The 26,171-nt window shown below is 39.1% G+C and overlaps 1 protein-coding gene across 2 annotated transcripts in view; it reads right to left on the bottom strand.

Moving 5' to 3' along the window:
- Positions 1 to 26,171, bottom strand: part of MTHFD2L (methylenetetrahydrofolate dehydrogenase (NADP+ dependent) 2 like) — a 121,779-nt gene that overhangs the window by 61,273 nt on the left and 34,335 nt on the right. For both annotated transcript variants that reach the window (XM_080796167.1, XM_080796168.1), the window contains exons 4-5: positions 20,741 to 20,893; positions 19,496 to 19,603 (exon numbers count right to left, since the gene is read on the bottom strand). In XM_080796167.1, coding sequence (XP_080652293.1) covers positions 19,496 to 19,603; positions 20,741 to 20,893 — 261 coding nt within the window. The remainder of the gene's footprint in view (positions 1 to 19,495; positions 19,604 to 20,740; positions 20,894 to 26,171) is intronic.

The raw sequence follows: 26,171 nt of genomic DNA, 5'->3' as shown, positions 1-26,171 counted from the left end.
TCAACTAGGAAATTAAAGAAGAATTGAAAAAACTCATGGAAACAAATGATAATGAAAACACAATGACTCAAAATCTGTGGGACACACCAAAGGCAGTCCTGAGAGGAAAATATATAGCGGTACAAGCCTTCCTCAAGAAACAAGAAAGGTCTCAAATACACAACCTAACTCTACACCTAAAGGAGCTGGAGAAAGAACAACAAAGAAAGCCTAAACCCAGCAGGAGAAGAGAAATCATAAAGATCAGAGCATAAATCAATGAAATAGAAACCAAAAAAAAACAATAGAAAAAGTCAAAAAAACTAGGAGCTGGTTCTTTGAAAGAATTAATAAGATTGATAAACCCCTGGCCAGACTTCTCAAAAAGAAAAGAGAAAGGACGCAAATAAATAAAATCATGAGTGAAAGAGGAGAGATCACAACCAACACCAAAGAAATACAAACAATTATAAGAACATGCTATGAGCAACTTTATGCCAACAAATTCAACAACCTGTAAGAAATGAATGCATTCCTAGAGACACATAAACTACTACAATTGAACCAGGAAAAAATAGAAAACCTGAACAGACCCATAACCATTAAGGAGATTGAAACAGTCATCCAAAATCTCCAAACAAACAAAAGCCCAGAGCCAGACGGCTTCCCAGGGGAATTCTACTAAACATTTAAAGAAGAACTAATTCCTATTCTCCTTAACCTATTCCAAAAAACAGAAATGGAAGGAAAACTTCCAAACTCATTTTATGAGGCCAGCATCACCTTGATCCCAAAACCAGACAAGGATCCCACCAAAAAAGAGAATTACAGACCAATATCCTTGATGAACACAGATGCGAAAATTCTCACCAAAAAACTAGCCAATAGGATTCAACAGTATATTAAAAGGATTATTCACCACGACCAAGTGGGATTTATTCCAGGGCTGCAAGGTTGGTTCAACATCCATAAATCAATCAATGTGATACAACACATTAATAAAAGAAAGAACAAGAACCATATGATACTCTCAATAGATGCTGAAAAAGCATTTGACAAAGTACAGCATCCCTTCCTGATCAAAACTCTTCAAAGCGTAGGGATAGAGGGCACATACCTCAATATTATCAAAGCCATCTATGAAAAACCCACCGCAAATATCATTCTCAATGGAGAAAAAGTGAAAGCTTTTCCGCTAAGGTCAGAAACATGGCAGGGATGTCCATTATCACCACTGCTATTCAACATAGTACTAGAAGTCCTAGCCTCAGCAATCAGACAACAAAAAGAAATTAAAGGCATCCAAATTGGCAAAGAAGAAGTCAAACTATCACTCTTCGCAAATGATATGATACTATATGTGGAAAACCCAAAAGACTCCACTCCAAAACTTCTAGAACTTGTACAGGAATTTAGTTAAGTGTCAGGATATAAAATCAATGCACAGAAATCAGTTGCATTTTTCTACACCAACAACAAGACAGAAGAAAGAGAAATTAAGGAGTCAATCCCATTTACAATTGCACCCAAAACTATAAGATACCTAGGAATAAACCTAACCAAAGAGGCTAAGAATATATACTCAGAAAAATATAAAGTCCTCATGAAAGAAATTGAGGAAGACACAAAGAAATGGAAAAATATTCCATGCTCATGGATTGGAAGAACAAATATTGTGAAAATGTCTATGCTACTTAAAGCAATCTACACATTTAATGCAATCCCTATCAAAATCCCACCCATTTTTTTTCAAAGAAATTGAACAAATAATCCTAAAATTTATATGGAACCAGAAAAGACCTTGAATAGCCAAAGGAATATTGAAAAAGAAAGCCAACGTTGGTGGCATCACAATTCCGAACTTCAAGCTCTATTACAAAGCTGTCATCATCAAGACAGCGCGGTACTGGCACAAAAACAGACCCATAGATCAATGGAACAGAATAGAGAGCCGAGAAATAGACCCTCAACTCTATGGTCAACTAATCTTCGACAAAGCAGGAAGGAATGTCCAATGGAAAAAAGACAGCCTCTTCAATAAATGGTGTTGGGACAATTGGACGGTCACATGCAGAAAAATGAAAGTGGACCATTTCCTTACACCACACACGAAAATAGACTCAAAATGGATGAAGAACCTCAATGTGAGAAAGGAATCCATCAAAATCCTTGAGGAGAACACAGGCAGCAACCTCTTCGACCTCAGCTGCAGCAACATCTTCCTAGGAACATTGCCAAAGGCAAGGGAAGCAAGGGCAAAAATGAACTATTGGGATTTCATCAAGATCAAAAGCTTTTGCACAGCAAAGGAAACAGTTAACAAAACCAAAAGACAACTGACAGAATGGGAGAAGATATTTGCAAACGACATAACAGATAAAGGGCTAGTATCCAAAATCTATAAAGAACTTAGCAAACTCAACACCCAAAGGACAAATGATCCAATCAAGAAATGGGCAGAGGACATGAACAGACATTTCTGCAAAGAAGACATCCAGATGGCCAACAGACACATTTAAAAGTGCTCCACATCACTTGGCATCAGGGAAATACAAATCAACACCACAATGAGATACCACCTCACACCAGTCAGAATGGCTAAAATTAACAAGTCAGGAAATGACAGATGCCAGCGAGGATGCGGAGAAAAGGGAACCCTCCTACACTGTTGGTGGGAATGCAAGCTGTGCAACCACTCTGGAAAACAGCATGGAGTTTCCTCAAAAAGTTGAAAATAGAGCTACCCTATGACCCAGCAATTGCACTACTGGGTATTTACCCTAAAGATACAAATGTAATGATCCGAAGGGGCACATGCACCCCAATGTTTATAGCAGCAATGTCTACAATAGCCAAACTATGGAAAGAACCTAGATGTCCATGAACAGATGAATGGATAAAGAAGATGTCGTATATATACACAGTGGAATACTATGCAGCCATCAAAAGAAATAAAATCTTGCCATTTGCGACGATGTGGATGGAACTAGAGGGTATCATGCTTAGTGAAATATGTCAATTGGAGAAAGACAACTATCATATGATCTCCCTGATATGAGGCAGTGGAGATGTAACATAGGGGGTTAGGGGGGTAGGAGAAGATTAAATGAAACAAGATGGGATCGGGAGGGACACAAACCATAAGTGACTCTTAATCTCACAAAACAAACTGAGGGTTGCTGGGGGTCGGGGGTCGGGAGAGGGGGGTGGGTTTATGGACATTGGGGAAGGCATGTGCTATGGTGAGTGCTGTGAAGTGTGTAAACCTGGTGATTCACAGATCTGTACCCCTGGGGATAAAAATACATTATATGTTTTTAAAAAATAATAATAATAATAAATAAATAAATTTTTAAAAAAAGGCAAACCCAAGGGTTGCATGGATCCCTGGGTGTTATATGCAAACAATGAATCATGGAAAACTATAGCAAAAACTAATGATGTACTGTATGGTGACTAATATATCATAATAAAAAAAATTAGAATGGGAAGGGCAAAGATGAGAAAGTTTGCTGATCACCTACTATCTAAGGACTAGAATCAACAGAAAACATTCAACGTCCATCAATCAAATAATTGAAGTATAAGAATATTTAGAAGTATAAGATAAAACATTAAGAGATCATTTTTATTGGCAAATATCAAGTAGGAGAAAAAAGAAATGGAATCAGGGAAGAAAAAGAAAGTATTTCTATCATTTTTTAAAATTAGAGTATCAATAGATCCCATATAAAGAAAAGAGAACTAAGAGTACTGTGTAAAGTTAAAACTATTAGAGTAAAAATAAACCTCCCTAAGTATCAGAAGAAACATACACAAGAAAGAAAAAAATGTAAAAAATAATAAAAGCCACAAAAACAAATAGAACAGAAAATAATGACAGTTCATATCTTATATATTTATCATCATAATAAATTTTCCTAAGTTACCTATTTAAAAGAATAATATTTCCAAATTGGCTCACAAAGCAAAAACAAAATCTAATTCTTTACTTTATGTAAGGTATATCTAAAACAAAGCTGTTTGGAAATGTTAAAAATAAAAAAATGGGCAAATGTGTAGCAGGGAAATGACAAAAAAGATAATATGTTCTTATTGTCAAATAAAGAGAAATTTATCCTTAAATAGGACAAAGAAGTACACACTATAATGCAAAGACATGATTCAAATGAGTACACAACAATGACAAATATATAATATATAAAAGAGAAATATAGTTCATGCACAGAAATTACAAGGGCTACAAACTGAAAAAGAAACACACTGTATTTGCTGAATTTAATTCATCTTTCTCAATGCACAACAGATCAAAGATATAGAAAATGTACATAATATAATTAATGTTATGTGCCTGATTGTAATATATCACATTTTGAAAGTAGAACGTATATTTTTTCCATGTGACCAATGAATATTTTTAAGTGATATGATTTCAGATATAAAGAAAATTCAATTAATACCAAAAATATAGCTACATAAACCTCAGATATTTCCTTTGATCACAAATCAATAAGGTTATAATTATTGAAAAAAATCAGAAATTACAAGGTTCTTCCACTGGAATTTTTTTAAAGCCCTATTTTGAATAATTCTTGGTTTGGGGCACCTGGGCGGCTCAGGCAGTTAAACGTCTGCCTACAGCTCAAGGCATGATCCTGGGGTCCTAAGATCGGAGCCCCACATTGGACTGCCTGCTCAGCAGGGAGCCTGCTTCTCTCTCTCCCTGCCTCTCTCTCTCAAATAAATAAAATCTTAAAAAATAAATAAATAATAAATAATTCTTGAGTCAGAAAGAAAACACAAAATAAGAGTACAGGATTTCTAGAAACATTTATAATGAAATTACTATATATTAGATCCTATAAAATAAAGATAAAACAAAGCACAGAGGAAAACTCATAGACCTAAATTATTATACCAATAAAATAAAATAAGAAAATCAATAACTCAACTTAAAAAATTTAGAAAAAGAACAAAAAGGAAACAAAAGACATTAGAAGGTAAGGTGTTAATGTTAAGTAAGTCTAAGACTTGTACTTTTATAAGCAGTGAGAGAATTCAATAAATTACCAAGCAGAAAATATACAGTAATAAACAGCTTTCATATGTAACAACACATTAGAAGAAAAAGTGAAAGAGAAGACTCCAGTATAATAACAATACAAAAGATAAAATACATATCTTAAATAAACTTAACATAAATGTGCAAAATCCATCTGAAAAAAGAAAAATCTCCAGAACAGCACCAAAAGACACAGACTGAAGAACTAGTCACAGACCTGTACCCCTGAAGCAAATAATACATTCTATGTTAACAAATAAATAAATTAATTAATTAAATTTAAAAAAAAAAACATATTCTTGGTAAAAGACTCCATATCCTAAAGATTAATTCTATGTTCATTACATATTTAATAAAATTCCAATAAAAACTGGTAGTTGTGCATTTTTTGGGAAGAATATGATTTCATCCTAAAGTCAGTAAGGACAAGAAAAAGACAATAACGAGGACAGCTTTGAAAAGGAAGAACAAGGAGAGGCCACGGACCCAGTAGCGCTTGAGAGCGGTCGTATTTCGGTCACCGGTACCACGTTCCGCGCGGCTACCCCGGGCAGGAGGCTGTGAGGCTCCCTTCTGTCTCCTCTCCCCGTCATGGCTCTACACCGGCAATAAATGTCGAGGATATGTTTCAAACCACGCACCGCAAACCTACGAAGCATCCTTCCATCTCTCCCTTAGTACAGTCCCCCTACACGCAGAAAGGTCCCCTTAGACTTTAGTGACCCCTGCAAGAGTGTCCTGCTGCATGAGAGCCCCCCGCAAAAATCAAAACCAAACACCCCCCCCATCCTTGATGAGTTTCTGGTTGTAACGATATCAACCCACGGAGAGGCTTTCAGCCTACAACTCAGGAGACCAAGGGTGACAGCGAAAGAGAGGTAAACTGAGGGAGTTAAAGGCAAATGTGTTTAAATCAGGCCTCAGTCTCTCGGCCTTTGGCCCTTGCTGCTGAGAACCGTGGTACTTGCTCCTGGGGCTGCGAGCCAGCGAGCCTGAACACTGTCTGCTAAGTTAAGCTGTGGGAATTCTCGTCATTCCTGTTTTCAGGTCCGGCGCCCTCTTACTTTTCTTCCGCGAATCCTCTGGCTCGCTGCCCCAACCCCAACTCCTCAACTCTTCCCTGGGGTGACCAGTACCGACAAGCCCCAGCACCTACTCCGCAGAATGATGCGTATCTCTGACCCTCAGATGACTTTTTCCCACACTCGGCTTTATCCTCTTACTGTGCATGTGATACCAGCCTGGGCGAGGGCCTAATTTTTCTAACTATCACGCAGACCCAGATAAAAACTTTCATAAGCAGAGTCTTAAGCAATTTCGTGGTACCCGGCGTTTGACATCATGTTTGTAAGATACAGCAAGAATAAAAAAAAAAAAAAAAAAAAAAAAAAACAACTTAGGACCTATCTCCTGGAATCTGAGAGTTCTGTTAGAACTTGATAATTAACTGCTGGGCAAGATAGGCTTCTTGCTGTATAGAAGTCCACGGTCAATCAAGAACTGTCTACTGGGAGCTGCCTGAGCAGTTTTCTAGGCTATGATTACACTGTAATTTATGCAAAACTGCAGATTGTGGCAAAGAGTTTTGGCAACTAACACAGAGTGCCAATTTGAGAAAAAAAAAATATTTGCTACTTAAAAAGACGCTAGAACAAACAGCACAATATGCTTCATTTTCGAGTAGCATTTTTTTTGGTTTAAATGACTCAAAATGAGGAGTTTATTTTTGTTGGACATTTCTAGGTCATTTCCTGTCTTCACTTATTCGATAATCAAGAAATAATCCCAGAACCATGCTAAGCAACGGAGACAGACAATTCCACATGCTCATGGGAGAAACAGTTATGTAAATCGGGATGAGAATACACAGTGTGGTCAGTTCCACATTAAAAGGCGGTATAAGTCACCAGGTCGGCACCAAGCACTACCATCTCCTCTAGCTGAGAACAGCGAAGGAGCAGTTAAAGGTCTTAGAGAAGAAAGATTCTTTTTTTTTTTTTTTTAAGATTTCATTTATTTATTTGAGAGAGAATGAGTGAGAGAGAGTATGAGAGAGGAGAAGGTCAGAGGGAGAAGCGGACTCCCCAAGGAGCTGAGGCCGATGCGGGACGAGATCCTGGAAGTCTGGGATCACGACCTGAGCGGAAGGCAGTCGCTCAACCAACTGAGCCACGCAGACGCCAGGAAGAAAGATTCTTGATGTGAGTAGAATTTATTTTGCTTCTGCTTCAATCCCCCTACATTTTCACCATCATGCCCATTGATAACTACTTCCCATAAAAATGCAAGAAGGGCATGTTATTTAGCCCAGTTAGAAACTTCTTCCTCGCAAGAGGCGAGGCATCACTTTTTGCAACTTTTACCATGATCCTAGATCTGTCTTCAACAGCAGCACAGAACAAGTCTCAACATCCTTTTCCATGAGGCAAATCTTTAAATACCAGCTTGAACCTGCATTGGCGGATGAAGCAAAATGGCAAATCCAGTAGGGGCTTAACTCTTACATGTAGGCATTTGCCCTGTCATTTTCTCTGGATAAGAGAAAACGGAGTCATTCCTGACACATTAACTCATACAATGGTCTGGTTTAAAGGAGGGGCACCTGGTGCCTCAGTCAGTCGAGCATCCAACTCTTGATTTCAGCTCAGGTCATAATCTCAGGGTTGTGAGGCTTGTGTCGGGCTCCGTGCTGGGTGTGGAGCCCACTTAAGATTCTCACTCTCTCTCTGCCCCTTTCCCCTCCCTCTCCCTCTTAAAAAAAAATAAATAAATAAAAACAAAAAAAGAGGCAAAATACTGAGAAAATTATAGACAGGAAAACTCAGTATTCAACACCAGAACAGCATCCAAAGAAAAGCAGCCTGAGTTCTGTTTTTGGACAAATGCCTCTAGAGGTCTAAAGACTCTGGAATGGAAATATGTGTTTCTTACCCTTGTCGTAAGCTGTGATCACAGCTTGTAGCACACAACAAACAAATGAAAACCCCTCCACAGAGAAATTCTCTGTAGCAGCTAAATGGACAGAGCCTATATATACGTGGTTATGATGACCCTTAAGAACTTGCTACACGTTGAACATTGTTCTAGCACCTTACACAAAATTATCATACATTTTCCTATCAAACAAAATCTTCACAAGACACCACAAGAGTGTTTTTTATGAGGTAGACACTAATGTCATTTGTATTTGACAAACGAGGAACCTAAGGAGACACAAGAAGTCCAGTAATTTGTCCAAAGTCCTACAAACCATCTAAGAGCCCGAATTCAAACTAATTCAGTCTGGCTCTAGCGCCCAAGCTCTAATCATGACAAGCCACAGCCTCCATCCGCATCGGGCAGGCAGAAGCAACACTGCCCGGGTTCACAGTTACAACATCAGAGCTGGCAACCATGACATGGTCACGTCAGTTGGCAGAAGAGCATGGCTGGACAATCGTCCTGCCTCTTTTGGGAAGCCACTGAGGGATCTCGGATGACACCTCTTTTTCCTCTGGGATAAATTCTGCCTTCAGATTCTACCTGGACTGTACTAGTAGCACTGATAAGAGGCCAGCTAATGACAGAAAACACTGATAAGGGGCCAGCTAATGCCTCTAATACAAAAAGGTTTTAGCTTTACTTTTTACCATTTGTAAAATGATCAAGAGGCCATTTTCCAGATCTTGAGACAGTATGAAACAGTACTGCATTCTCCCAACTCCTGAATTCCATTTACTGTAAGGTCTCTATTTCTTTTTTTTTTTTTAATCTCTCTCTCTTTTTTTTTAATAAAGATTTTATTTATCTATTTGAACTGGAGAGGGAGAGAAAGAGCACAAGCTGGGGGAGCAACAGAGGGGGCAGAGAAGCAGACTCTTCACTGACCAGAGAGCCCGATGTGGGGCTGGATTCCAGGACCCTGGGATGGTGACCTGAGCTGAAGGCAGATGCTTAACCCACTGAGCCACCCAGCTGACCCTGTAAGTTTTCTATTTCAACTTCAGTTGTTTTTTTCTAGATTAAATCGCTTAAATAATTTGAGAGAGAGTTACAGAGCACTCAGAGCTAAGCCTCCTTTTCATGGTTAAAATGGGCCAGGCTTTAAATGCGTTATCTGGTCAAGATCTGTTTGGTCTGATTTGCTATCGATCAGTCCTTCAGTTATCTTCCAGACACCCTGGACTACTAGGTGGATGACAGCTAAGGAATATGGTTTCATTTTTAATTAGTCAAATACCATTTCAAGCTCACTCCTTTGAAACAACCATCTCAAACTACCTTTGAGACGAAGAGTATTAGGGAGGACTAAGTCCTCACCACCAGTGTCTCTAGATATTTAAAAAATCTGCTCCTTTATCTGGCCAAAAATTATTTAAGTTACAGATTCATTTATTCAACAAAGAGAATATATAATATCACACATATAATAAGATTCCATGTAGTAATAAGTGTTATGAAGAAAGGAATGCAGAGGAAGTGAATCCAGAATAATAGCACAGGTGATATATTGGTAAGGTGGTGGGGGACAGCCCGAGGAGGTGACATTCGGGGAGAAACCCAAAGGAAATCAGAAAAATATTTTATGTAAATAACTTCCCAAAAGAACATTCCAGTAAGAAGGAAAACCAAGTCAAAGACCCTGACACACAAGCACGTATGACGTGTGTTCTAGGGAAGCAAAGGGCAGCCGTGGCTGGAGGGCGGTGACGGAGGGTGAGAACGGTAGGAAGTGAGTAAAAAGACGCAGCCCAGGCCAGCTCCTGTAAGTCTTGTGTATCACGTGAAGGACTCTGGATTTTATTCTGATGTAATGTTGTACTGAGTATTATGGGAAGCCGGGGGTGATTGAGACCCACCGTGTGGAACACATGGGAGAAGGGACAAGGATGGATGCTGAGAAACTGGTTTATACATTTCATAGTGCTCTGAGGGAAAGACATTGGCTATTGACTAGAATCTTTGGTGGAGTTGATCGTGGGTATATTTTAAACAGACTGTTAATGGGTAAGACAAGAGGTGTGAGAGAGAATGGTAAAGGGTGGCCTGAGCAATGGGGTGAAGTGACAGTGCCACTTCCAAAAACAGGACAGACTATGGGGAGTAAAATTAAGATCGAAGGTTTGCATATGTAAGCTTGGAGTGCCTATTGGCCATCCAAGTGGACTTGTCAAGTGGACAGTGGTTACATGGGTCTTGACACATAGGAAATATAGAGGGTGTTTAAGGCTATGGGACTAGGAAAGATGACCTAGGGATGGCTCTGGAATGACAAGCGAAGCCCTGGGCTTACTCCAATGTTTTGAGCAGTTGTCCTCACCCTGACCCCATTAGAATCCTCTATGGAGCATTTTTTAAAATAGTGATACTGATACTGATACTGATACTGATACTGATAGGTCCAATTGAAAGATTCTGATTTAATTGTTCTGTGTTGGGCTCTGGCAGCCATATTTTTAAAAGCCCCACAATGATTTCAGTGGGCAGCTAAAGTTGAGGAGCACTGGTTTAGAAGTTGGGAAGAACAGAATGACCCAGAAACGGAGAATGAGAAGAAATATCTAGTGACATAAAAGAAATGCATCCCAGTGGTAGCTTTAATCTGTGCTTAAGCAATAACAGAAATAGCCCTATATAATGTGGCCATTTCATCAAATTAAAAAGCCTGTTATGAATGTTACTCAGTTCATTACATAGTTTCCTGCTTATAAGAATCCTCAGGAGGAATTATTTTTCAGTCTTAACACCAAAAACCATTTTATTTATCCTGAGCATGTATTTATTTTTAATTCTAAAAACATGTAATTGGACAACTGATCATTTTTTTTCCTGTGAAGGAGCTCTCAAAATGAAATTAGTGACCTAATCATAAAGTATAGCTTAGACTCAAATACATTCACCCAACATACATTCAGCACTAGTACATAAAAAGCAATGTGCTTGGCAGTGGTAATATATCCGTGAAGATTTAATGATAGGCCTTTTTTTTTTTTTAAGATTTTATTTATTTATTTGACAGACAGAGATCACAAGTAGGAAGAGAGGCAGGCAGAGAGAGAGAGAGGAGGAAGCAGGCTCCCTGCTGAGCAAAGAGCCCGATGCAGGGCTCAATCCCAGAACCTGGGATCATGACCCGAGCCAAAGGCAGAGGCTTAACCCACTGAGCCACCCAGGCGCCCCGACAGGCCTATTTTTAATAGCCTTATTCTTGGCTCTGTTTTAGTTCTAGGCCTTGCTTCTCCCTTTTAACTATTTCACGTTGGCATTGTGTTTCATATATTGTTGTGGCCCACTTTGAATACTTTTTAGAATAAGTATACTGTGATAGCTAACATGTACTCAACACTCACCATGTGTGAATACTAAATCCTTTACAGGTTTACAGGTATCAGCGCACTTAACTCTCCCAACAACCATACCCTAATCTCACAGGGACATGCAGGAACAGAATATGTGTTCAGGCAATGGGACCAAAGAGTCTATGCGCATTGACACCAGATTCTCCTGCTCCAGGAGTCAGTCTTTGCCATTCAAGGCTGCAGCTATGGTGTGAACAGTATGGCAGTCATAAATGAAGATATTGGTTTTGAAACCTTCTATTTCTAGGATTATTTTCCTATTAATAGGAATGAAATGTTTTGAGTCATTGGCATGAATCAATTCTGCAGGTGACCAAATTCTCCATGGTACCAAGTTGCCAAGTCAGGACTGATAGAATTTCTGATTGTGAAACAGATTTTAAGCTATAAAAAAAATAAAATAAAATAATGTGATCAGACTCTTCCAAATCCTAGCCAAAATGAGCTAGCCAGCTTAGCCACGGAACAAGGGGTGCTGGCATGAGCCAAAGTATTGTTCTTTCCTTTCTAGCTGCTTTGACTAGAAGGGGTGTGTGTATGTTGGTAGGGGAGGGGTCTGTTTGTTACAGCTTTATATAGTTATGCATTTATTTTCTACTCTCCAAGATTAACAGATGAAAATAAACTCAAGGACCTTCCTACAATGTCTGATTCTGCAACATGGCCTAAAAGATCATACACAAATATTAAATAAGTACACCCAAGATTTCTGCCTGCATTTGAGAGTGAAATATTCAGGCTTCTTGAAGTACACTGTGCTGCTTACAGCTCTTGTAGTCAACCTCTCTATGGAAAAAGGCTAGACCTCTGGGGGCAGGCTAGTGCAAACACAGCAAATATCCAGAGGCAAATACGGCAAATATAAATACAGAGATATGTATTTTGTTAGGGAAAAAAACAAAAAATGAAAACCAACTTCCAGAGCCAGAGATTCACAGTGCTTACCATGTTAAAGACTATATACTCTATCACTACATTAAAGTCTCTGAGAAATTGGATTGATTTATTTAATCCAGATTTCCCAAACTTATTTGAACAACTCCTCTCCCCCTTTTCTAAAAAAAAAAATCAAACCCATTTAAGATTTTGTGGTACATCGGTGTTGCTAAGAATATAGCTTATGAATAGTTGTATTAAAATTTTCATGATACTCTTCCAGGAGTAAAGTAAATTTACCCATTCCTTTGTTGAACAAAGACTCTGGACAGCTATTGTGTGAGGTGCTGGAGATAAAACGGGAAGAAAACCAGATGTGGTCTTTGCTTTTGCGAGGTTAACAGTCTAGTGAGTGTGGATGAACAGTAATTAAATACGGACACTAAGAAATGGTTATCACAAACTGATCAATGATGTGAAGGAAAAGTTCTTCAGTGAATCCATGATGGTGTGTGTGAGAGGGTGAGACAGGCTATCAGAGAAGCCTGTCCGAGGCTTATATCTGAGCTGACACAAGACACGACTAAGAGGGCGAGCCCCTATCTGAGAGGCTGAAGAATGACAGGTAAGGGGTTAAAACAGAACGATGAGGGAGGGGGCAAAGAGTGGCAGCACTGGGATGCCCTGAAAGTCTAGAGAAATATTCACAATGGGAAATAGAAAAAGACCTCAAAATACGAAAAGCAACAAATTATAAAAAGAAAAAAAGAAGAAGAGACTTCAGAGATATTTACTGATTAAACAGAGTACAGCCCACACTATTTAAGTACATTTAGTACCTTTATATAATAACACTCTTGGCACTGACTTTATTTATTATTTTTATAAATTTATTTATTTATTTTGGAGTGAGAGCAAGTGCATTGCGGGGAGGGGTAAAGAGAGAAGGAGAGAGAGAATCTTCAAGCAGACTCCCCGCTGAGTGCAGAGCCCAACAGAGTTCAGTCTCATGGACCTGAGATCATGACCTGAGCCAAAACCAACAGCGGGGAGCTCCACCGACTAAGCCACCCAGGCGCCCCTGACTTTATGTTTTTAAATCACTAAATCATCATTTATATTTATGGTATGAATTATTTCTTTTGTAGAGAGTGAAATGTTTTCTTCCGGATTTTAGGAATTTCTAATAATTTCAGATGAGATCAGGTGTGTTCAGGGCGGTATGGCCATAGACAAAAATTTTCCCTAATTTCAAGTAGAAGATAGTTTTATTTTTGCCTAGTAGGTGGGATTTTTTGGTCTGAAGTGAAGAACAGTAGCAGACTTTAAATCTTAAATGACCCTTAAATTAAATGACACTTAAATTAAGTGATTTAAGATTATGACTGTCAGAGGTAGGAGAGAGGAGATCTCAGGACACTGCAAATGGAGGGGAGGGTACTGCTGGCAGCATTAATTGAAAGAGATCACGGTGTTTTTCCAGTAAAACACTCAGGATCTATCCTTTTCTTTAGAATTTTTTTTTCCCCCTTGAGCTGCTAATAGATACTGCTGTCTTCTTACAGAGGGGATGGTTTCTTTGTCATGGAGGTGGGGAATATGATGGTGAATAAATCAGCTATTTCTCTGCCTCCTGAGCTTGCAGTCGAGTAGGAAAGCCAGCCATTAAACAGTTAGGAATGAATGATTAATCACCATAATTGTGCCAAGAGCTGCAAAAGAGGTTGAGCTTTCTGTAATAGAATGTAGCTATAGAGTGGTACCTTGAACGTGCAGGCTTAGAGACACTAGAAAAGGGCTGCTTTGTGCTGGTCATAAAATAAACGTCTCAAACTCTGAGGTCATGGGGAAAGAGAGAAAATGAGAGGGAAAGAGAAAGATGTGACCATTACTTTACCTTTTAAAGGTTAGGGGTGCCTTGGTGGCTCAGTCACTTAAGCACCTGCCTTTGGCTCACGTCATGATCCCAGGGTCTTGGGATGGAGCCCCCACTTCAGGCTTTCTGCTCAGAGGGGAGCCTGCTTCTCCCTCTGCCCCCTGCTGGTGCCTGCTCTGACTTGCTCTCTCTCTGTCTCTGTTCTCTGTCTCTCTCTCTCTTTCAAATAAATAAATAAAATCTTTAAGAAATGAAGAAATGAATCAATAAATAGTGTTTAATGACGGTTGCAAGAATATAATAGTCCCAGCCTCCTGATGTAAGAAAACATGCTATTTTCCAAGACAGTGCTTTCCAGATAAGAGCTGGTTGAATTTAGGAGATGTTAAAAATTAAGTAGTACTCAGGGCACCTGGGCAGCTCAGTCAGTTAGGTGTCTGACTACAGCTCAGGTCATGACCTAGGGGTCCTGGGATTGAGCCCCACATCAGGCTCCCTGCTCAATGGAGAGTCTGCTTCTTCCTCTCCCTCTGACCCTCCCTGGCTCGTGCTCTCTCTCTGTCAAATAAATAAAATCTTAAAACAATGAAGCAGTGCTCTTATCATTCAGCTTAGAAAAGGAGACTAGAGCAATCATTTTATTTCCTATTGCTTTCTTCTATGCAAACTCAGTGCTGGAATTCAGTAAGGTCTCTCATGGGCACAGAGGCATCACAAGACATACTATTTCCAATCTCTTACTGTGGGTCCTTCTAACTTAGGGGCGTGGGATGGGAGGAACAGAGAGGAAATGCCTGCCATCCTCCCTGCCCCAGTTTGACAATGGTTCACTCCATGGAGGTAGCAAACATCCCACTCCACTCCGCTGCCAACAAGATGAAGTCGCAGTGCCTGTGCTGTGAGCCTTTGCGTGACTCCTGCATTCCTAGGCGTTCCTACTTGGCTCCTCTCTTTGAAACCCGAGAGTGCCTGGCCCAGCCCGGCACTGGGCTGAGCTCAATCACACAAACCATTCAGATCACGTTGCACTGCCTGGAACGACTGCTCCCGGGTTACCTCCTGACAGCACTCCTGGAGGTGAGAGATAATGCTCCCAGTCTGGCAGGTGTTCGTTTTCACACCTGGAGCCCATTTTCACAAAGGAAGGGCATTCTCTTGGCAAAACGTCTTAGGGTTTTCCATTTACATAGCCTGCCCCTTGAACAGAAATGACCTGATACACAGAAAGGTGCAGCAGAAGGGCAGCTGGAATTCAAAAGCTGAACCACAATGCAGAAGCTGTGTTTGGAGAAAACAGTGTCCAGAGATGAACTCTGCAGATGCAGACTGTCATCTTCCAGACACAGAGAGCTAAGTCTTTTCTACCAGTCTTCCTCGTAGCATTTCACAAGAGAATTAAGTACTGAATGCATGTTGTCTGAGTGAAATCAAGAAGACCCCTGAGCCCATAGAACTCTAAGCATAATCAGCTTGCTGTCTCTTTCAAATGCTATTTGAAAAGACCCTGTATAGGGGAGCCTGGGCATCCGACTCTGTTTCAGCTCAGGTCACGATCTTAGGGACATGAGATCAAGCTCGACATCAGCTCCGCACTCAGTGGGGAGTCTGCTTGGGACTCTCTCCTTCTCCCTCTGCCCATCTCCCCCCTCCCCCCCCCGCCCCACCTCTCCGCTCACACAAATGTGTTCTCTCTCTCTGGCTCTCTCAAATAAATAAATCTTCTAAAAAAGAAAAAGTCCCTGCATCAATGTAGGAAATGCAATGATACCACAACCTTTCAGCCAAAGGAGAAGCATGTAACTACATGTCATGACAATTTTGGGGGACTCTGTCTAGATGCGATGTCCTACATAAGAATATAAAATACGCAGAAAAACACCGACTCTAAAAAAACCTTGAAATAAAGTCAGATTCTGTATTCTTTTGGTGACAAGTAATAATCTTAACACCTGGTCATTAAGGTACTTTGTTATCTTGTAGGAATTTCTGTGTTAGAGAAACTCAAGAACGTCTCTTTTATTGCCTCACAGTAAAGCTAAAAATAAAGACATTGGGCTGAGACCAATGGCATTCAGTTTCCATTCTGAAAAAAAGGTGAACCTGGGTAGGTTGCCACATACAATGAAGTTAAAAGAAGACACAGTGTCCTCTAGGTAGGTGGTCACAACTGCACTCAAACATCCTCATAAGGAGTGGAGCTCAAGAGAAGAGATTCTCCATTGTCAATATCTTTACATCCCCTAAATTAACCACAGGCTTCCCGAAGCAAATGCCATGTTTGCTTAGAGATGGCGAATTTTATTTCATGCCATTGAATATTTATAATTTAAAACACCCCTATGTGTATATTGTGTGCCTCTGTATCAACGTCCCCCTTCACCACCAAGACTGTGAGCTCTTGAAAGATAGAAACCACCTCTCATCTGCTCTCTATAAACTACACAGAGTGGCTCAAATGCCGTGTCCTCCACAAAGCCTTCTGTGATTCCATGTCCTCGGCGTAAGATAATCTACCTGTAGAATCCCGTTGGGTCAAGCATCAGCACTACCCTTCGCCTCAAGATTCGAGCACATTCTCAGCCCTTTAAATATTTCAAGCCTTTAAGGAATTAAAAGAAGCTCTTTCTCACCAAACAGCTGGGACTGATGTCCTAAATAATCAGGACTCAAAGCTAGCCAAGAGTAAACACATATTAATCAAGCTAAATTACAGTACGGCCATTTTTCTTCTCGTACGATTATCTTTGGCTTTAAGACACAAATGAATCATTGGGGTTCTGAATCTCTTCTGGCAAAGAAAGACAGTGTGAGCTGAATGCTCAACATTGTGAGTGTCATCAGAACAGTTCTATAGATATGAATTTGCCGAGGTAATCCCCCTTCATTATCTCCATTAGCTAACAATGCACATGTAGTCACGGCACATAATTACTGCTCTAACAGACAGGGACGTTTGAAATATTAACTTTCCCACAGACTCCAAATCTTCAGTAAGCAGCTCTCAACAATTCATTATATTAATCATATATGTCACCACACTCCCATTAAATATGCATGAGATTAAACACCACTCATGTTGCAAATGGCCCAACATCATTTTTAATATAATTTGTTACGTTTTAGATACTGAAATCATAACGGCACCTAGGTGCTGCTATAATAAATGGAAAGTTAACTACCTGACCTGTAAGTAACCGGTATTATAACTAATTCCACTTTAATTCAATTTTCAACATGCATTCATGAGAATATTTTATAATATGAAGTATATAAAGTATTTATAAAGTTAACATGTCTTATGACAGGGGACGTCTAATTTAAAAATTGCATAAAGGGGAAGAAGGAATAAATTGATTTTCTTAGACTTAGGAATTTTGGACAATGGAAACTTATCAAGAACTTGGCATACAACATACTGACATCTATAAGAAAAAGTACAATGGAAGGTATGATTTGGAAGAGTATGATATCATATTTCTAATCTAATACTTTACAGACTTTATAAATTCTATGTTTACATAAATTATTGCAGCAAAGACTAGATTTGATCCAAAAAAAGGAAACATAAAACCCACCAGAGAAAGACAATAAAGTTTCAAACGAAGGTGAAGAATACATCATTAGCCTTGGATCATGTTATTCTAAACATTATGGTTAATATGTCCACAGATTATTGAATTAAGTATATAACAGAAATAACAGTAATAGCCACGGTTCACACTGAGCAAGCGTGTACTTAACTTATTATGTTGGCACGAGAATTAGAACTTTACATTCATATCTCATCTAATTGTCACATTAATCCAGTGAAGGAGACATTAATATTATTTGCGCTTTATGGACATGGGCAGTAGAGACTTGCACGGCATAAATATCTCATCTAAGGACACAGGGTATGGCAGGAGGTGGGTCTGACCCTGAGTCTATCCTCCTAAACAGATAGCATCCAGCTGCCAGCTCTGGTTCCAGCATTTCCTTGTGTGGCCTTGGGTAAGTCACCTGAACCCTCTTAAGTTCATTTCTTTTAGCTGCAAAATGCAAATAATATTAATATATGCCAGAAAGACTGAGAATGAAATAAGAGGACTTATCAGAAAGAACCATACAACTTGTGGAGCAACATAATGCTGCTTGTTATGTTATCGATGAGATAAGAAAATAAAATGTTGAAAATGAAGTAAAATTTGCACACTGACACAGAGTCAAAAACTTCCAACAGGGGTGCTTGGGTGGCTCAGTCATTAAGCATCTGCCATCGGCTCAGGTCATGATCCCACGTGTTGGGATCCCATGTCCTAGGATCCATGTCCTGGTATCTCCGGTCCAGGAATTGAGCCCCACATCGGGCTCCCTGCTCGATGGGAAGCCTGCTTCTCCCTCTCCCACTCCCCCTACTGTGTTCCCTCTCTCTCTGTGTCTCTGCCAAATAAATAAATAAAATCTTTGGAAAAAAATTTTTTTTCCAACAAAAACGGTATACCTAGGTAAACATTTCTGGTTGTTTTAACTTGTTAACCATAGAAATTACTGTATAAAGGCAAATATGAATCAATATATTATATCCTAAGAGACAGAGAAGCCCTAGTAGATTAAGTTGGAAGTGAACAGTAACGCTAGAGCTGTAGATGTTCACCATGAAAACTGTGTGCATACTACTAGATTTGGCCTTTCAAAGAGCTCCTCAAGACTAAAGTTTCTTGAAGTTACCTGGTGTCGTTATCAGGTCCTAATTTACTATGATCCTCACATACATTTTGATTACTGGCGGTATTTAAATCCTTAGGCCCAGGAAGGAAAAGGGATATTCAAAAGTCTCATTCATTATTTTAGGTAAGTGATATGTCATTGCTGGGCTTCTCTTTCCATAAGACTCTGTAGCTTAAGAAATTATTTCAGGTGTCTTACGTCAACGAAGATCCCAAAAGGAATGCTTAAGAATTTAAGATCAAGACACTGGAATTCACCAAGGTTAATAATGATAAGAAATCTCTATTTCTATACATCAGTGTGAGTGTCTGTGTGTGTGTGTGTGTGTGTGTGTGTGTGTGTGTGAGCATACAGAAGTCTACTGACAACGTAGACTGTTATGTGTTTAGTGGCTTTCCACTTCTCTTTATGTTCATATTGTCAATCATTTAAAGGAAGTGTATATGGCCAAAATAATAGTAATACGGACAAAAGGGCCATATATTTTCAGCAATTCTTTTATTCACTTTCAAGGTGATCATGTCACTAGATGACAGAGGAGGGAAGCCTTCATTTGCATAAATCCACGAAAATACCAAGTCACATTTCTAAACATCCTGACTCGACTTTAAGAATGAAGAAAATCGTAAGAATATACGGAGTCAAGGCCCGACCTACCTCCCGGCCGTTCGTGCTCTCCATCAGTGTGTAAAAGCATGGCGATGGGCATCCCCACATTCTTGGATCTTCCAGCTACAACCACATTTTTCCCAAACGTTTCAATTCCTTAAAACATAGAGTTTGATTTAAATGAAGAATCAACAATAAGAAGCAGATTAAACATTTGAACAGCCAACTAAAACATTCTTTAAAACCTTCTAATTAAATCTGCATTATGTGTGGCTTCTCTATAATGTGCCACATTCGTTATTTATGAATATTCTTTTTACGCTTCACAGATTTGTCACTTCCTCTATAATTGTCCTCGTTAAAAAACTACACTTTCAAGTTGCCTTTAAATTACTTTTAAACATGGAGATTCACATGAAGAGTTAGACATGAAAAGACTTAAAATATATTAACTACTAATTATAAAGTAAGCAAAGTACAACAATGTTGAGCTTAATTGGCAATCAAACTTTCAGCAAATCTGGAACAAAATGAAGTGGAGGAAAAGTGTATTTTTTTTTTTTTTACAAAGCTCATGCCCTTTACCCCATCAGAAAGAGGTACTGAACTTCAGGGACTCAAAAAGGTAGGAAAGATAAAATTTTTAGATATAACACACTCTACTTGGTTTGGGCACAATTGATTCGTACATAAAATGAAGAAGTTAGAATTAAGGCTTTTACAAGTAGTAATGTCCTAAGAGGATGGTGCTAGGATCCATCCTAGAACATGAAAGGAGAAGATGTGGCCAAAAACAGAAGGGACAGTAAGGGAGGCAGGACGATCACAAACACAAAGGCAGTATGGAATTAATTAAAGTAGAGACAAACGTCTCTCTATACACCTCAAGGGTCCGAGGGAGTACTACTGTATTTAGAGCATAATTCAAATGTAAATGCCTATAGTAAAAACCCAGGTCATTAGAGATGGCCCCAATATGTTCAACACATTTTGTTTTTAAAGGTAAGGAAAACCACAATTCATTTTGGAAAATGCACAGTAAGTGTATAATTTAAAAGGAGGGAGACAAACCTACTCTCGGGAAAATTCACTCCTTCAAGGTACAATGGCAGTTACCTGTAAACTGGCATGCGTTCCTCATTTTATTCAATTTTGGATTATTCTTTGACTCCTAAAACTTTACAGTTTTCTACGGACTGAGGTTTTACGGCTTGTCATTTTCTTTCACTCAGTAGGGAAACGGTCCTATCAGGACACTGCACAAATGTGTCCCGTGGACCTCAAGTTACCAACCTGTCCTCTTGATTATTTCCCAAACAGCACTGGCAGTGGCAGGTATGAGAGAATGCTGGTCAAGGCACAGTCTCCCAATGTTGATGATATGAAATCCATCCACATCTTTCTCAGGGGCAATTCCATTGCACACGGTTCGCTCGTCCACATGGTCTGAAACGTAAAAAAAATTGGTCTAACTTTAAAATGGTCATTTATTTGGAAGTCTTTCCTTGAAATCTGAAGACCCACATTATGATTTGGCTTCAGGAAAGGTGTAAAATCATTACTCTGTCCTTATCCTTTCCACCAAAATAGTAAGCCAAAGTGTGCTTGGCTGACGGCTGTCATTAGCCACCGCAGGAGTTCAGCGCTGGCGTGGTGAGAAGGGAAAATGTGTGAAATGAAACAAAGCCGATGAAAACTGGAAACAGCCAGGCCCTAAATCTTCACCTCAGTAAGTGTACCTACTCAGCGGTTTAAATCTATGTTTTTCCCATACAAGACATTTCCATGAATAGGCTTCCATTAAATATTTCCAGCATTACAGATTAAAAGGGCCTTGTTGGTATTAAAATAATCATAACATCATTAATGTGCCTAACTTCCTTCCAAATGACATAACAAAAAAGCAAATCATAGACACAGACACACACACACACACACACACACACACACACACACACGCCTCCTTTGTCTGAAGCACTAGCACACTGATATCCAAAAATACCATTTTGGTTTTCTATTTGGAAGGAAAAAAAAAATAATAAGAGCAATAAACTAATCAAAAGAGATAGGAAATGCCAATCATCATTTCATTTTGAAAAGTAATAAGTAGAAGTAATAAAGCTTCCCCCAAACCCTACAATTAGCCCATGTGCCTAATATACTGAAATAAAGGTATTATTTGCTACATAAAAGTTTCTTTGTTCATCACACAATGGATGTCATTTAGATATAATTTTTAAGAACATTATCAAAGCCCAAGTTAAAAATTGCTCTCAAAGAGCTATGCCTTGTACCTTAGATCTTCTGTATTCTAAATGGGATACTACCGCCATTTTACTTTAAATTCAATTTGCCAGCATGAAACTCCAAAGTCTCTTACAGATACACCAGTAGTAATCTGAATTATGCTCATACAGAAATTGGGTCTTTGTGAACAATCAACAGTTGTTGATGCAGACGCTTAATGACTGAGCCACCCAGGCGCACCACAAAATGCATCTCAAAGTATAGTCCTATTGCTGCTTTTTTAAAAAAAAAAGTTATCTGGAAAACATTGGGGAGTCACTAGACACAGACAGATCTGGGCATCTGAAAGACAGGAATGGCACTCAGAGAGTTTCCCATTTTGGAGGCTTTCCTAGACACAGGACAGCTAGAACTTGGATAGACATCTGTGGTCCTATGTGCTTCAGGAATCAAGGCACAAAGTTTGAGGCTATCACAGCAGCTGAAAATTGAAGGGATATATCCAGAAAAGGACAAAAGCACAGAGTAGAGCCTCAAAGTGTTATCTACAAATTCTTCCCAATTCTCTGACCCCTAATCAACATACACATGAGAGAAACTCCAAGAAGCCCATCAAGGCTCAGAGAACTACACAGAGATTGCAACTGTGGTTCAGCAAAGGCAAAGCAAAGCATGAAGTCCTCAATGTGACAGGCATTTACAAAAAAAACTTACAGGGTGCCTGGGTGGCTCAGTCAGTTAGCATCTACTTTTGGCTCAGGTCATGATGCTAGAGTCCTGGCATCAAGTCCCTCGTCGGGCTCCCTGCTCAGTGGGGAGCCTGCCTCTCCCTCTCCCTCTGCCCCTCCCCCTGGTCTCTTTCTCTCCCTTGCTCTCTCTCTCTCTAAGTAAATAAACAAAACCTTAAAAACAACAACAACAAAACTTATAGCTAACTTATACTTCATAATGGAATACTGAATCTTTTTCCGCAAGAAAAGAAGACAAGAGTGTCACTCCCACCATTACTATCGAGTGTTTTACTGGAGATCTTAGGTAATGTGATAATACAAGGAAAAGAAAAAAGAGACCTAAGATCGGAAAGGAAGAACTGAAACGCCCTGGCCACAGACGGCGTGGTTATTAATGCAGAATATCCTAAAACATTTAAAAAACAATAAAAGAACTGATAAAGTGGATTTTGCAAGACCACAGAGTACAAAGTCAAAATCAATACAAAAAATCAATTGTTGGGCCACGTGGGTGGCTCAGTCGGTGAAGCCTCTGCCTTTGGCTCAGGTCATGATCCCAGGGTCCCGGGATTGAGTCCCGCATCGGGCTCCTTGCTCAGCAGGGCATCTGCTTCTCCCTTTACCTGCTGCTTCCCCCACTTGTGCCCTGTCTCTCTCTCTCTGACAAATAAATAAATAAAATCTTTTTTAAAAAATCTATTGTAGGGGCGCCTGGGTGGCTCAGTGGGCTAAAGCCTCTGCCTCCAGCTCAGGTCATGACCCCGGGGTCCTGGGATCGAGCCGCGCATCGGGTTCTCTGCTCAGCAGGGAGCCTGCTTCCCCTTCTCTCTCTCTGCCTGCCTCTCTGCCTATTTGTGATCTCTGTCTGCCAAATAAATAAATAAAATCCTAAAAAAATATATATATATTGTATTTCCATATATAAGGAGTGAATACTTGAAAATGAAATGTTAAAAATACATCTTACAATAGTTAACCAATCATAACACACTTAGGAGTAAATGTTTAAAGTTTGAGGGTGACCTCTACAATGAGAACTAGAAAACATCGCTGACAGATGACCTAAGTAAACGGAAAGTATGCTGTGTTCATAGACTGAAAAATATCAATGTTAAGTTGTCGATTCTTCCAAATTGATCAATAGCTTCAATGTAATCTCAATCATAATTCTATGAGGTTTTTTTGGTAGAGGCTGACTGATTCTAAAATTTATATGACCAGGCACAGGAAAATCCAAAGCAATCTTGAAAGTGAGTGAAGTTGGAGGACTCACAATCCCTGACTTCAAGACTCGCTACACAGAGCGATCAGGATGGCGTGGTACTGGTGTAGGGATAGGTATATACATCAGTGGAACAGAATAAAGAACCCAGCTTTAGATTCACACTTATACAGTCATCTGATTTTTTACAAAGATGCTAAAGCAATTCAACGGAGAAAGGAAAATCTTTTCAACAAAAAGCACTTGAACAACTTGACAGCCATATTGGGGGGCGGAGGGGAACTGAACCGTAATCTCTACTTCAGAGAATACAGAAAACTTTATTACAAATGGATTATAAATCTAAACATAAAAGCTAAAACTGAATAGTTTCTGGGTGAAAACTTTAATTTGTGTGCTAGATGCAGGCAAAGTTTTCTAAGAATACAAAACGTAAAGGACAAAAGAAAAAAACTGATCAATTCAACTTCAGAAACATTAAAATCTTATGCCCATGAAAAGACACCATTAACAAAACGAATATCAAGCCAGACTGGGAGAAAATATTTGCAAAACCCGTACCTGACAAAGAACTTGCATTCAGATATATAAGGAACTCTCAAAACTGAATCTTAAAAAGAAAATAAATCAGTTTTTTAAAATGAGTTTAATACACAAGCAGGCATTCTACAAAGGCAGGTATTCATATGGGCAACATGCATGTCGGAAAAACAAACAAACAAACACAACAGACCAGTGGTTCCCTAGGAATGAGGATGAAGGTAGGTACAGGGACTGACTGGAAAGGAACTGGAAAGGAACATGAGCTCTCAATTCATAAGCAAAACAAAACAAAACACTTGTTATTCTGATAGGGGTTTAAGTTACATGAGAGTTTACATTTTTTAAAACTTAAGAAATAGTACGCTTAAGATGTGTGCATTTCAATGCAACATAAATTTCACCTAAAAATAGGCATATTGATCTGTAGTTAATGATAGGTACGCTGAAGTTTTAGGGGCACATTGTGTGTTCTTACCTTTAAATGCTTCAAAAACAAGATGGGTTGATGAATGAACAAATGGGTAGATACATGACAAAGCAAAATAGCAACATGTTAACAATTACAGAATCTCGATAGAGATTATATGGGTGTTCTCTGTACCATTCTTTTAACTCTTCTATACATTTGAAGTTTTTCATAATAAAATGTGGAAAAATTACAACCAAAAATTACAACAAAAATACAACCATTCCCCAACATCTTGATTCCCTTTACTATGCTCTCCTCTTTTTCTCACAGCACATCAACTTCTAATAAATATAAACGGATATTTATTACATTTATTTTCCATTGTCCATCTCTCCTGCTACTCCACAAGGATAGAAATTTTTGTCTTTTTGTCTTTCTTGCCCTGATGTATTCCTACCACAAAGAACAGGGCTTGCGACAAGAGGGACTCAATAAATATTTGTTGCATAAATGATTACTATTATTATTGACTCATAGAAAGAAACTAGACAAAATCAGGGGACAACCAGGAACAATTAGAACAGGCCACCATAAGGAAAAGATGTCTGATCCTTCTACAACCTCTGACATCCATCCTTTAAAAACATAATAAAAAACCAAAGGTCGCTTTCATTAAAATCTTTATTTGTCAGTATCTTTGCGTCAACTTTGTTAAGTAACTGGCATTTTTACGTCTCCCAATATAAAGCTTAAGTAAAAGACTCATGCTTGTCTGTTCTTTATTGATTTCTTCCTTTCAGGACTTGAAAAGTCAGAAATTTAAGGCAAAGTTTAATGCTTAAAGATAAAGTCTACAATCTGAAGACGAATATAGGCCCTTGAAAATGTGCTCATTTATTCACTCAACAAATATTTACTGGGTGTCTACCATGTGCCCAGTATTGTTCTAAAGATTTAGGATACATAGCGAACCAAAAAGACAAAATTTTTACCCCCTGGAGCCTACATTCTAATGGAATAAATGTCTTCCTAATCAAATTATTTAGCTATCATCTCTTAATGAGTTAATTTTTTGTAGGAGTAAATAAGTAAATAAGGGAGATACTTCTGGAAGCTGTATTTCCTGTTCTCAAGCCAATAAGAAATATTTAAATCCTTTGGGTTCCACATCAAGGTTTTGAGACAGAAAATACTTAACAGGTGTTAAGTACTTGCCCGATATCATTTAAGAGTTGTTTCATCATTGAGGAGCGAGGGGACAAAAAAGGAATGGGAAGTGAGTCTAATCTCACTCTGCTACTCCACCCCCAAATATGAGAATTAGTAGAGCATGGAGGTGGAGTGGGAGGTGTTGTCTAGGCCAGAAAGGGGTGGACCTGGCTGGCCCTCCACCCTTCCTTAGTCTCTTTCTCTTATAGCCACAGAAAATTCGCAGGACATTCCTAGGCCGACCTATTTTAAAGGCTATGAAAAAACCAAATTAATGGGAAGTGGGAACCTATACATAACACAAAGGGTGCTGCCTTTGCCCTTCGTAATTCTCTTAAGTGACCTAAAGAGTATATGGAGATC

Source organism: Martes martes (genome assembly GCF_963455335.1).
Source record: "Martes martes genome assembly, chromosome: 2".
Classification (NCBI taxonomy): Eukaryota; Metazoa; Chordata; class Mammalia; order Carnivora; family Mustelidae; genus Martes; species Martes martes.
Note: the sequence above shows the minus strand (reverse complement) of the source record. Positions and strands in the feature narration are given on the sequence as shown.